The sequence below is a fragment of the Astatotilapia calliptera genome, chromosome 1 (genome assembly GCF_900246225.1).
Source record: "Astatotilapia calliptera chromosome 1, fAstCal1.2, whole genome shotgun sequence".
In the NCBI taxonomy this organism is placed as follows: Eukaryota; Metazoa; Chordata; class Actinopteri; order Cichliformes; family Cichlidae; genus Astatotilapia; species Astatotilapia calliptera.
This window is the reverse complement of record NC_039302.1, coordinates 4,965,423-4,978,672: the sequence shown is the minus strand read 5'-3', so window position 1 is coordinate 4,978,672 and position 13,250 is coordinate 4,965,423. Positions and strand designations below refer to the sequence as shown.

General features: G+C 42.2%; 1 protein-coding gene across 4 annotated transcripts; it reads right to left on the bottom strand.

Annotated features, from left to right (window-relative positions):
• Nucleotides 1-4,214: 4,214 nt before the first annotated feature.
• On the bottom strand, nucleotides 4,215-13,226 carry prc1b (protein regulator of cytokinesis 1b). Of its 4 annotated transcripts, XM_026150522.1 has the most exons (15): nucleotides 12,905-13,226; nucleotides 12,548-12,680; nucleotides 10,462-10,584; nucleotides 9,959-10,192; nucleotides 9,587-9,757; nucleotides 9,349-9,498; nucleotides 9,092-9,239; nucleotides 8,878-9,014; nucleotides 7,147-7,242; nucleotides 6,913-7,059; nucleotides 6,718-6,831; nucleotides 6,513-6,626; nucleotides 5,861-6,043; nucleotides 5,696-5,730; nucleotides 4,215-4,781 (listed from the first exon to the last, which is right to left on the bottom strand). In XM_026150522.1, exons 1-15 carry the CDS (start codon nucleotides 12,913-12,915, stop codon nucleotides 4,733-4,735), a joined length of 1,845 nt encoding a protein of 614 aa, XP_026006307.1. In that variant the 5' UTR covers nucleotides 12,916-13,226; the 3' UTR covers nucleotides 4,215-4,732. The 4 variants fall into 4 exon arrangements, with proteins under 4 accessions (XP_026006307.1, XP_026006457.1, XP_026006536.1 ...); XM_026150672.1 differs by lacking the exon at nucleotides 5,696-5,730 and having other exon boundaries at nucleotides 5,938-6,043; XM_026150751.1 differs by lacking the exons at nucleotides 12,548-12,680; nucleotides 12,905-13,226 and adding an exon at nucleotides 10,848-10,990.
• Nucleotides 13,227-13,250: the final 24 nt, after the last annotated feature.

Sequence of the window (13,250 nt, the reverse complement as noted above, 5' to 3'; positions counted from 1 at the left end):
GCAACATCAGACTGATTTGATATTGATATGGTATCACTGTGGGGTTGGATACTATTGATCTAAAGTGGAATTATGCTGTGGAAACAGCAATTTTCCATCTTAGAGCATTTTGAATTCGCTCCAAGAGTAAGTCATATATGGGCAAATTGAAAATGCTTTTATTTTGAAAAGCAAAATCAGACTGACTTGAAATTGACATGGTAACATCGTGAGGTTGTATACTGTTGATCTAAAGTGGAATTACCCTGTGGAAACTGAAATCTTCCTTTTTAGAGCATTCTGAAATCACTGAAAGTTAAGTAAATTATGGGCATTTTCAACAGGCCATTATTTTGGAAGGCATAATCAGAATTACTTGAAATTGATATGGTATCACTGAGGGGCTGTATACTGTTGACCTAAAGTGAAATTATCCTGTGGAAACAGCAATTTTCACTTTTAGAGCATTTTGAAATCTTTAAAAGAGTAGGTCGTATCGTGGCAATTTGAAAAGTCTTTTATTTTGGAAGGCATAATCAGAATGACTTGATATTGATATGGTATCACTGTGGGGTTGTATACTGTTGATCTGGAGTTGAATTACCCTGTGGAAACAGGAATTTTCCATTTTAGAGCATTTTGAAATCACTGAAAGGTAGGTCAATTGTGAACAATTTGAAAAGGCTTTTACTTTGGAAGGCAAAATCAGAATGACTTGATATTGATATGGTATCACTGTGGGGCTGTATACTGTTGATCTAAAGTGGAATTACCCTGTGGAAACAGGAATTTTCCATTTTAGAGCATTTTGAAATTGTTCCAGGATCAAGTCAGATATGGGCAGTTTGAAAATGCTTTTATTTTTGAAAGCAAAATCAGAATGACTTGATATTGATATGGTAACATCATGAGGTTGTATACTGTTGACCTAAAGTGAAATTATCCTGTGGAAACAGCAAAATTCTGTTTAAGAACATTTTGAAATCGTTAAAAAAGTAGGTTGTATATGCTCAATTTGAAAGGGCATTTATTTTGGAAGGCATAATCAGAATGACTTGATATTGATATGGTATCACTGTGGGGCTGTATACTGTTTATCTGGAGTGGAATTACCCTGTGGAAACAGGAATTTTCCTTTTTAGTGCATTTTGAAATTACTGAAAGTTAGGTCAATTATGGACAATTTAAGAAGGCTTTTATTTTGGAAGGCATAATCAGAATGACTTGATATTGATATGGTATCACTGTGGGGCTGTATACTGTTGATCTAAGGTGGAATTACCCTGTGGAAACAAGAATTTTTCATTTTAGAGCATTTTGAATCGTTAAAAGATTAAGTCAAATATCAGCAATTTCAAAGGGCCATTACTGTGAAAGGCAAAATCAGACTGACTTGATATTGATATGGTATCACTGTGAAAAAGACTGTGGTTGGAAAGTGTTGATATAAAGTTCAAATAGTATTTGGAAATACGACTTTTGCTTTTAAGAGCATTATTAAGTCATTTAAAGAGTAGTTCAAAAATGAAGATTCACAGGGCTTTTACTTTGAAATCCAAAATAAGATGGCCTTGATAGTGACAGGGCACAATTAGGGTACAAGGCTGTGTCATATAGATCTAACATTAGAGTTTGTAAATAAAAAAAAAAGCCTAAATTATATGTTATTATGTTCTTAACATATCTGTTAATTCACTCGAAGTTGGCTTTTATTTTGAAATCCGGTTTCCACATCCATTCCCGTAATACTTTGAATACACAGGAAACGTAAAACAAACTGGAGGCTGGCTTGACACAAGTCCCAGTTTGATGGGTGAGGCTGACAGATAAGATGATTTCAACGCGAGACATGAAGGGGACAATAGTGCCAAAATGAATTAATTAAATACATTATTAAATAATTAATTAAATGTGCCAATAATTAATTCATTATTTACAATGTTTATTTATTGCCACATTTAATTAATTACACTCAACAAAAATATAAACGCAACACCTTTGTTACTGCTCCCATTCCCCATGGGATGGACGTAGAGACCTAAAATTCATTCCAGATACACAATATAACCATCCCTCCCAAACAGTGGTCACAAATCAGTCCAAATGTGTGGTAGTGGGCACATCTGCTATATTGAGATAATCCATCCCACCTCACAGGTGTGCCACATCAGGATGGTGATCTGACATCATGAGTAGTGCACAGGTGTACCTCAGACTGCCCACAACAAAAGGCCACCCTGGAATGTGCAGTTTTTTTGCGCTATTGGGGGTCTGGGGACCCAGAACCGGTCAGTATCTGGTGTGACCACCATTTGCCTCATGCAGTGCAACACATCGTTGCATGGAGTCTTTCAGATTGTCAATTGTGGCCTGTGGAATGTTGGTCCACTCCACTTCAATGGCTGTGCGAGGTTGTTGGATATTCGTGGGAACTGGTACACGCTGTCGTATACGCCGGTCAAGCACATCCCGAACATGCTCAATGGGTGACATGTCCGGTGAGTATGCTGGCCATGCAAGAACTGGGACATTCTCAGCTGCCATCTGCCCTGAACAATGTGAACCATGATTCATCCGTGAAGCGCACACCTCTCCAACGTGCCAGACGCCATCGAATGTGAGCATTTGCCCACACAAGTCTGTTACGGCGACAAGCTGGAGTCAGGTCAAGACCCCGATGAGGACGACGGGCATGCAGTTGAGCGTCCCTGAGACGGTTTCTGACAGTTTGTGCAGAAATTGTTTGGTTGTGCAAACCAATTGTTCCAGCAGCTGTCTGAGTGGCTGGTCTCAGACGATCTTGGTGGTGAACCTGCTGGATGTGGAGGTCCTGGGCTGGTGTGGTTACACGAGGTCTGTGGTTGTGAGGCCGGTTGGATGTGCTGCCATATTCTCTGAAACGCCTGTGGAGACGGCTTATGGTTGAGAAATGAACATTCAATGCACGGGCGACAGATCTGGTTGACATTCCTGCTGTCAGCATGCCAATTGCACGCTCCCTCATTGCTTGTGGCATCTGTGGCATTTTGCTGTGAGACAAAACTGCACATTCCAGGGTGGCCTTTTGTTGTGGGCAGTCTGAGGTACACCTGTGCACTACTCATGATGTCAGATCAGCATCCTGATGTGGCACACCTGTGAGGTGGGATGGATTATCTCAATATAGCAGATGTGCCCACTACCACACATTTGGACTGATTTGTGACCACTGTTTGGGAGGGATGGTTATATTGTGTATCTGGAATGAATTTTAGGTCTCTACGTCCATCCCATGGGGAATGGGAGCAGTAACAAAGGTGTTGCGTTTATATTTTTGTTGAGTGTATTTAATGGTGTGTTTAATTAATTCATTATGTCAGTCCTGGCGTTCCATACGACCCAACCAGAGCCTGTGATGTCAAACATGTTTGTGCTACACACTGGCTAAACCTGTGAGAACCCTCTGAAAACTTTGGGGTTTGTGTGTCTTGATATGTTTTCAAAAATAATCTCCAAATGGGCTCCACAAAATGTTAGAGGGCAGCCTTTTTTTCCCCAACCAGTTTCTTTGTTGTCTTTGAGTGAAAAATGTATTCATTTATTTTTCTTGCTTCCAAAATCAGCCGTGATATGACGTTTCTGTGATTTCAAACATGTAACCTAAAGCCCCTCTCAGACACTCATTCCTTTTCTCATAATCTGATGGCAGCATTTTTCAGCAGGAGTCATCACGGCAACTTTACCAGGATAGACCCATATGTGCAGATCTGAACATGACACAAGCCTGAAACTGAAGCGCACAAAGACTTACGCCTGCACACGTGCTAATCCTTAGTTTGCTCTGTTAATGAGAATAGTGGAGAAAACCAAACATTCAAAAGTTCAGTTGCACGTCACCAGAGACGTGACGGTGTCACGCATGTAGGCAAACATGGTGTAACACAGCTGTTACTATAGAGCAGGGGTGGGCAATTCCAGGCCTTGAGGGCCGGTGTCTTGCAGGTTTTAGATCTCACCTTGGGTCAACACACCTGAATCACATGATTAGCTCGTTACCAGGCCTCTGGAGAACTGCAGGAGCTAATTTAGCCATTTAAATCAGCTGTGTTGGTTCAAGGACACATCTAAAACCTGCAGGGACACTGGCCCTCGAAGCCTGGAGTTGCCCACCCCTGCTATAGAGGGTTTGTCTGAATGAAGCCATGAAAAATGTGTCACTGAAACCTTTTCATGTCCAAAAAGGGGCTTTAAAGTCCTGACAGCCTGAAATCTTTATGAATTAGCTTAAAAAACACAAACAGCATAGAGACATATACAGAAACATTTAGGAAAAGGAAAAAAAAAAAAAGACCGAGGGAACAGTGTGAGTCTGTGTGAAATTACACTAATCGCAGCAATATATTTTCTAAACAAAGTGCAATACAGTCATACATATATGGCCTGCAGCTCCAGATTGCATAACTTTATAAAGCTAAACTTCTTATTCAACTTTTTCTCTAAAAAACAACAATGTGCAGTATAAGATATGGACAATACTATTAGAATAACTGTAAAATTATACAGCCAAAGTAGTGTTGGTTTGACTGTTCTCAGTGACAGGCAAACATCAAAAAGCTTCCTCAGGCCTTTGCTCTCAAACATTTAACACATAATATATTAATGCCTTCATTTACATGGACAAGCAGATCGCTGTGAAAGGTAGTGACACTTGTTGAACGAGACCTCAACTTTAACCAATCAGAGCGGAGAGGTCAAAGGTTGGTGGTGGTGGAGTTCAGGATGCCGTGCTGGATCTTGGCGTCAGAGGCCTTGGACAGGTCTCGCTGTGGAAAAACGAGCAGGCGTGAGCGTGACGTCACATACGTGTGCGGGCCGTTGGAGAAGACAAGACACACACTGTTAGTGTAAATCAGACAATCACACAGATATTAAAGTGCTGCTCATCTAAGTAGTGCTAGCAGCAACAGCAGTGCAGATGAATAAAGGTGTCTAAACACTGAACTTGCATTAGCCGTCGCTGACATGTCAGCACACCCAACAACGGTTAATGGTGACATTTTGGAGAACCTTCAGTGACGATGACAGCAAAAGCCAATCACAGAAGCCCAAAGAGAGCCTCGTTTAGCTGTTAGTATGAGCTTAGCTAGCTGCTCTCACATGTACGTGCTTCCTCTGTGGACAGGGTCATGATTGTGGATTTGTTTAGTTTGCTTGTGCTGTCACAGTGAAGACTTGATGAAATAAAGTAAACTCAAAACAGCTTTGGATTATTTACAGTCTAAAATAAATCTTTATTCACGTCACACTGCTCTTCGTGGAGCCCCTCAGTTGGACAATGTGTTTCAGCTCCTTCGAGCCAAATCTCTTCTCATCCGATAAGCAGAAAAGTTGAACAGGAGATGGACGGGAGCTCCTGCGCTCACAGTCACTAATGTAGACCCCACAGCTCCACACTAAGGAGGTTCCCAGTCTATGACATGCAGCGCAAAGAAACCTGATACAGAGGGCTCAGAAGCCTTGATTCACATCCACTATATCAACGATTAGTAAATTAACACAGTGTCTGAGTAACCAACTGTTAATCTATGCTACCCATAAATCTGTGCCATCACGTTTAAGAAAGTTAATTGCTAATTTTATCTTTAAGGTGATTTCTATCTTTGGTTTGAAGCATGCAGTTAGAGCAGATTAAGGCAATTAGTTAGGATTATGCAAAGTTTCAGGACTTTAAACACACCTTGATTGAACAGATTCAGTGCTGACCAAGTCCCTCTAAAATACAAATGTACAGCATAAGCATTATCGTGTACTTCATCCTTGACTTTATGCCTTAAAATGTTATTGCACAGAAACAGAGGGACCAAAATAATAAAGACATGCAGAGACAAAAGTGTTAAATTACCACAAACTCTGAATATGTGCTGGCAACAGAGGCTATGCTGAAGTTACGCTGTGGACTAGCAGGAGTCAGCAACGCACCCCTCAGAGGGCTGCTGCCCTTCAGCTGGGCCTCATTCTCTTTGTTGCATCCCTGCAGTCTCGGGTGGGGGGGTTTACAGCCCCCCGGTGTCCGCACTGCCAGGGTCTGATGGAGGAGGACAGAGTCACATCAGAGAAATACAGAGTTGTTGCTTCTTTACACCAACTCACTCAATTCCCCAAAGCACTGATAAATACACTGTTTGTACTTTAATTCATTCAAACAGAATATTTTTAAATCATGAAAGGTTTCTGCACCACTGAGACGAAAAATAAGACAACACGTGTAAACGTCCTGAAGCATTTATAGGCATGCTCTGCTGATAAGTAAAATATAACAGTCGCACAACACGATGCAACTATGGTACATTTTAGCATGAAGCAGTAAAATAGACAGGTTATAATAAGTTAGGCAATTGGTGTCTATATCGAGCTGATGGATCAATTTGACCACTTTGTGTTTAACTGACTCCAAAGACAAACCAGGAAAAACATCGAACATATTTTACGTCCGAGGCTCAAATATCAGTGAGCATGCTTTCGATGTGAACAAGTTTCCCAAAAATCAAGCCAACCTTGTTTGCTGAGAGGGGAGGGCGCGGCGCCGGCGAGCGGCAGACAGTCCCACCATAGACAGAGCGCATTGTGCTGTTAGAGGTGCCACTAGAGATGCTGGAGGTCGCATTACCCTGATAAGAGAGACGAAGCAGGGTCAGTACTGCAGAGACGGCGGCTTAATTACAGCAAGAATCAAAACCCCGACTACAAGCTGACATTTACCATCTTTCGTGATTTATTTGGGGTGGCGGTGCCCAGGAACCTGCGCTTGGTTGGGGTTCGTACTGCGGTTCCATACAACATGTCCTCCTCCGTTTGTTTGCTTTTCTTAATGTGCTGCAGAGATTGTGGAAAGACAAATCATCAGCACCCTTAGCAAACACCGTGGGTAAGCTTTTAATACAAACACACTCTTACCCTCTCCAGCTTCTCCTTCTCCTTCTCTATTCGGTGCAGCTCCCACTGCTCCTCCACGTACTGCAGAAACTTCTGGCCGTTTACTTGAAAGTCTCGACCCTGCTCCTGTTCCCACGTGTCGATCTGGGCTTTTAATCTCTTTTCAATCTTTAAAAAGGAAAGACGCGCGCACACACACGCGATTAATGCTACAGGATATTATCAGCTCAGGAAAGAGGTGGCTTTGCTCTTTACCTTTGGCAGGCTTTTAAGCAGGTCAGATCTCTGTTTCTCCTCTTTGAGAAGATTTCCTCCTCTGTTAGTGAACCTCGATGGATCTGTTGCTTTTTTCTGAAGAAAAGAAAGAAAGTGAAAGAAATGGAGATGGACCTGGAAGCAGCATTACCAAATAGAACATGTTCATTAAGGGAGTGACAAATGTTTCCAAATGAATTCAGAAATGTTCATTTAAAGTGATGAAACATGGATATTCATGTTTTATTTGTATGAACTTTTCCTGCCACACATGTTCATAATCTGTATAACAGATTTATAATTAAAAACAATTATCTGAGTGAGATTTAAGACCAGTCACAGCACATACAGAGGTCCATAAATATTTTGAGACAACTTGTTTCTAATGTTGGTTCTGTACATCACCACAGTGAATTTTAAATGAAACGACTCAGATGCAGATCAAGTGCAGACTTTCAGCTTAAATTCAGTGGGTTGAACAAAAATGTGACCAAATAAAGCATTTTAACACAACCCCTTCATTTCAGGGGCTCAAAGGTCATTGGACAAACTAATAGTTGCTTGTAAACTGTTTGCTGGCTTTGACAGCCTGAAGTCTTGAACATCCCCAGATGCTGGTTTCCTCCTTTTTAAAGCTCTGCCAGGCCTTTGCTGCAGCGCGTTTCACTTCCTGTTTGTTTGTGAAGTTTAGTCTTCAACAAGTAAAACGCTCAGTTGGGTTAAGATCAGCTGACTTACTTGGCCAATAAAGAATATTCCTCTTCTTTGCATTAATAAACTGCTGGCTTGCTTTGGCTGTATGTTCTGGCTTGTGGTCCATCTGTATTATGAAACACCGGCTAATCAATCTGACTGCATTTAGCTGGATTTGAGCAGACAGTCTCTGAACACCTCAGAGTTCATTCAGCTGCTCCTGTGTCCCTGTGCTTCAGTCCATGACGCCGTGTGTCACCGATGATGTGGTGTGCTTTGGATCATCAGCTGTTCCACACCTTCCATTCAGGTAGAGGTTGATGTCGGTTTCATCTGTTTGTCCAGATCTGTGCTGGCTTTTTGAGATGACTTCTTTTTTGCACCTTGCAATGAACCCTCTGCATTTACTTTCATGCAGTCTTCTCTTTATGGTAGACTTGGATACTGATAAGCCTACCTCCTACCTTCCTCCTGGAGAGTGTTATTCACTTTGTGAAGAATTTCTCATCACCATGGAAATGATTCTGCGATCACATTGATGTCTGTGGACATCCAGGTCTTTGTGTTGCTGAGTTCCCCACAGCTTTCTTTCTTTCTTGCACCAAACTGTAGATTTTGCCGCTCCTAATATTGCAGTAATTTCTTGGATGGATGTTTTTTTTCTTCACAGCTTAAGGATGGATCGTTTCACCTGCATGGAGCGCTCCTTTGACCAATGTGGTCTGTTTACAGCAAAATCTTCCAAATGCAAGCACCGCACCTCAAACTGCAGGCTTTTTATCTGCTTAATTAATAATGATATAACGGAGGAATCGCACACACCTGCCCATGGTCCCTTTAAAAAAACAAAACAAAACAAACAAAAAAAAAAAAACGTGGAGGAGCTTCAGCTCCTAAACACGTCAGAGACTCTAGAATGAAAGCTGAGTCTACACATCGTGTCCATGATCTAACTATAATTCAAATGTTTCAGTAGACATAAAACAACCTAATTTTGTGTCAGTGTTATACATGGACGTAGCTTCTTGTCAAACTCACCTCCAGCTCCAGGAAGAGTCTCCAGCTTTGCTCCCACTGCTGAACCCCTTCAAAAAGCTCTTTGTGATCCTCATAATGCTGCTTCAAGCGCTGGATCTCAGCATCGTGCAGACTTAACAGATCTTCAGTAAAGTCCTCTAAAACAATCAGTCAGCTTCAGTTTAAAAAACTGAACAAAAGGCGAAAAGAATGTGTGACAAACAAGAAAACCCACCACTAAAATATGGTGTGAAAGCCTGCCGCTGGTCTGTGCTGAGGAAGCACTTCTCCCAGAAGACAGCGATCTCAGAGCGGATGGCATCTATGACATTGCGGATGTTCTGCAGTTTGAGCTCCTCGAGACGCTGGACTTCTGTTTGTAACTGAGGAGGACAAATAAAGATCAAACAACACGGAAAAACAGCAGCCACAGAACTGGAACTCACAGCTGTCCACAAAGAACAGGAATAATAATCTGCAGCATCTTCTCACCGCGTCCAAATTCCTCTTCTTGGACGTGACCATGTGTTGGCTGAAAGCCTCCCTTTCCTCCTGTGGAACCTGCAGTCTGTCCCACAGCTGCTGGATCTTCTCTCTGTGACTCTCACACATGGCCTCGTTCTCTGCCTTGTGTTCCTCAAGCTGCAAGATCAACACAGCATCAGTTAGCAACTCAACAGGTTGGGCTGAAATGACGATTTATGCAAAAAAAGAAAAAGATTCTGCTCACCTGGCAAAGAAGCAGTTTGAGTGATGTAATGTTGTCTCTCGAGAGGCAAAAAGAGTCCTCATCCTCACAGACCACGTCCTTCTCAAAGCTGGTTTCGGGGACACGGTCCAGCTCCTCCATGTATAAAATGATCTGCTTTTTGAGCTCCGTGAACTCAGCGTGTCGCTTCACCTGGAAACATGAAGCAGTCAAAATGTGACATAACAAAGAGGAAGAAACAAAACCTGCTCATCAAACAGTGCTGCACCCAGACTGATCTCAGCCTGTCCAGTGACATCTCTCCTGCTTGTAGCAGTGTTCATCCCACAGTTTCTCTTCATGCAGCCACATTAATGTTCTGTTAGAGGTGTGGTTTGAACTATGAGGTCCTACCCTCTCTTCGTTCTGGTTGGCGATGTGCTGGTGGAAGTTGTCCAGTGTTTCCAGTGAGGGGACGGAGTCGGGAGCGATGCCGTACGGCACGGAGCACAGGACGTCGCACAGGTCCTGGTCCTGCTCCAGCAGAGCCTTCAGCTGCTGCATCCGCCGAGCCTTCTCCTTTATCAGGGCCTCCGCCTGTGTGCGGATGTTCTTCTCTTGCTGGAGCATGCTGATGCCAGCCTCTTCCTTAATATGCAAACAAATTTAACAGCAAAAAGTTTTTTGTTTTTTTTTTTAAAGTCACTAAATTGTCATTAAAGACATCAGCTGGTAACTACAGTGACTGACAGGCATGAAGTTAGAAATGGTTTTACAGCAAAAGGAGGAAGCAGGTTAGGCTTGTTGAATATCAATGATATAATCAGTCATTTGCCAAGGAAGATGCTCGATGACGTGTAATTAAATGTTTGATTCAGTTTCCAGTTAAACACGTTGAGATGGAAACGCGCTGTTACCTCGAACACGGGCAGCTGAAGCTCCAAGCAGAGTTTCTCCATTTCTGTTTTGCATGTCTGAAGGCTAAGGATGAGCCTCTTTTTCAGAGATTCCTCTTCTTGAATCATCATGTCTAATAAATTCTGTTGGAGAAACGCAGCAAATCAAACAGGAGTTTAGTGTAAATATCAAAATTCTCTTCAACAGCTGATCACGCACCTAAATAATCACGCTTCCTGTAATTATTTAGGAAACAGTCATTTCAATTTCCATTTCAGTTCATGAAATCCAGATATAATCGGCAACAAAGACTTTGGTGGTTAGCATACTGCTCCTTGTAAAGGTAAACCAAAGAGCTAGCACAGTTCTTCGTTTTAAAATGCACATTAGGATAGCAACAACTTACCCAAACTATGGTATCTGTTTAGATATTAGTTCTGATGTTTCTACTGAAATAAGGGGGATAAAATAAATTTTGAACAATCACCAATTCTAGTTGGGACTGAATCAGCTGATATTAATTTGCACTGAGTGGCAAAAATTGCTTTCAGTCCTGATGCACTTCTGCTGGTGTCATGACTTTCCTTGGCTTTGAATTCTTTGCATGTGTGGATTGGACAGGTTGTTACTGACTTCTGGTGAAAACTTCATGTCAATAGCACAGAAATATATTTACTTCCAGATGCATCTGATCTGCAGATAACTTTAACTCTATTGTAGTTTTTAGACTATAATAGGCATCACTACAGTGGCTATCAGCTTTCTTTCCGAAGCGGAGCTTTCAACTCTGAACAAACTCATAAAATGTTGTGTTTCATGGGTCACATGACTCCTCTCCCACACAAAATGAGCTGCATGTCTACTCCAATCAGATGATGACAAAATGATCTTCTATAAAGAATCTGAAAAAATAAACAGTAAAATGTAAGTGTTGCAAAAGATCAAGCAATGGATGCTGCAGCAACCTGACGATGCAGCACACAGAGCAGTGAAATAAACTCTCAGTGCTGCTGTTTATTTCTAAGGTTAGTGCTGCACACATAACAGTGAAACATTAAATGTTACCACAGCATAATGAAGGAGACGCTTTACTTTGTAGTCAGATCAGCAACAAACTGATGTTGCTGACCGAACAGGCAGAGGTGATGCGCCCTGCGCTCTAGTGGCTGCAGCTGCAGTGTAAAAGCCATCTGCTGCGACCGGCTGAGGTATTAATATCATCAGAGCTGTAAATATTTTCCACTGCCAAAGATCTCTTAGTAACAAGCCTTGCCACTCTACAGTCATATTGAAATATTTCTGAGTACTTGTTCAGGCAGATATTTTGAAGCGTTGTCTAAATTAGGGTTGTCCAAACTCCCCTGATGTCAGCAAGTCAAAAAAAGAGCATGAGATAGCAAAGGGTGAACATCACAGAGAACTTGTCATTGACAAAGAGCACAGCTGTTCCACAAAGATGTAAGAGACAGGTTTTTCTTTTTGCCACAGTGATGCACACGTAACGTCTACAGAGTTCACGAAGTGTTTAAAAAAACAAAAAACAAAAAAACAAACAAACAAACACACAATTTACATTTATTTTAAAGGAATGCACTCATGTTTCTTAAGAGGTCTCATGTTGCACTCTTCTGTTCTGCAAATGGATGATTCATTAAGTGTGACCGTTTTTATCCACCGAAGATCAAACTGAGCAGCATGTAAACAACAGACAATTCGAACAGAAAAACTACAATCTGATGACAAACTGCTCACAGGTGTGATGACTTTGCCCAAACACAAGGCTTTAAAAAGCCCCTCCCCCGGGAAGTTTACCTTCTCCCACTACCTTTGCTGTTGCAGATTTTCCGGATTCTTTGAATGTCTCCAGTCTCGTTTCGCTCATAATGAATGCAAGCATCAATCCCATCCTTCTTTATTGCTGTCATTCAGATTTACACTCACCCAAAGCACCCTGCACCATCCTACATCATGATAGGACCCAGACTCCGTGAAACACCACTAGCCTAAAACTTAAACCCGGTCACAATCCAGCAGGCGCATTTGAGTCACTGACACATCAGCAGTGATCAGAGGTTACACATACGGTTACATGTGAAATGGTCTCACCTTTATGTGACTTTTGACTACATTAGTTCTCTGTAGTCTCTGGTCCTCCGGGATGCCGATCTCCTCCCAAATGTCCTTCAGGTGGCACAGCGCTTTATTCAGGCACGACACAGCCTCCGCTGCGAGTACCTCGCTAAAAACAAACGCAGGAGACACCGTCGTTTATTAATACAGGATTCACAAGCTATCGATAATCCAGCCGTTCGTAACATTATAACAACAACAGGATTTTTGTGGAACACGCACACATCAATTACGAACTGCCTTTGACATTAGCTAACAGTAAGCTGCTAAGAGCCCAATATATAGTTTACAAACACTGACTCCAATGCGAGAAACAAAGAGACTTAAACATACCTTTTCCTCATCGTTAAATTCCAGAGCCCGTTACAATTACAGGTAAAAACCGTTTAAAACACCTGTGGAAAAGTCAAGCCTCAGACGGCCGCTTCTCTCCTGCGCCCAGTCCGTTTGTACACAGTTCAAAATACGCGACTCGCAGCGTCCCGCTCTCCGATTGGCCCGTGCTGCCAGTGCGCTCGTTTTGTTACACCACATCGGGCCGCCAGGGTTTCTTCTACCCATTGCATGCAATGAACTGCACGTCGTCGAAAAAACAAACGCAACGATCGCACGGGCGGTGCGCTGACGTCACGTAGTAGAACAGAAGAAACTGCAGTTAATTTTAAACTGATGAACTCAC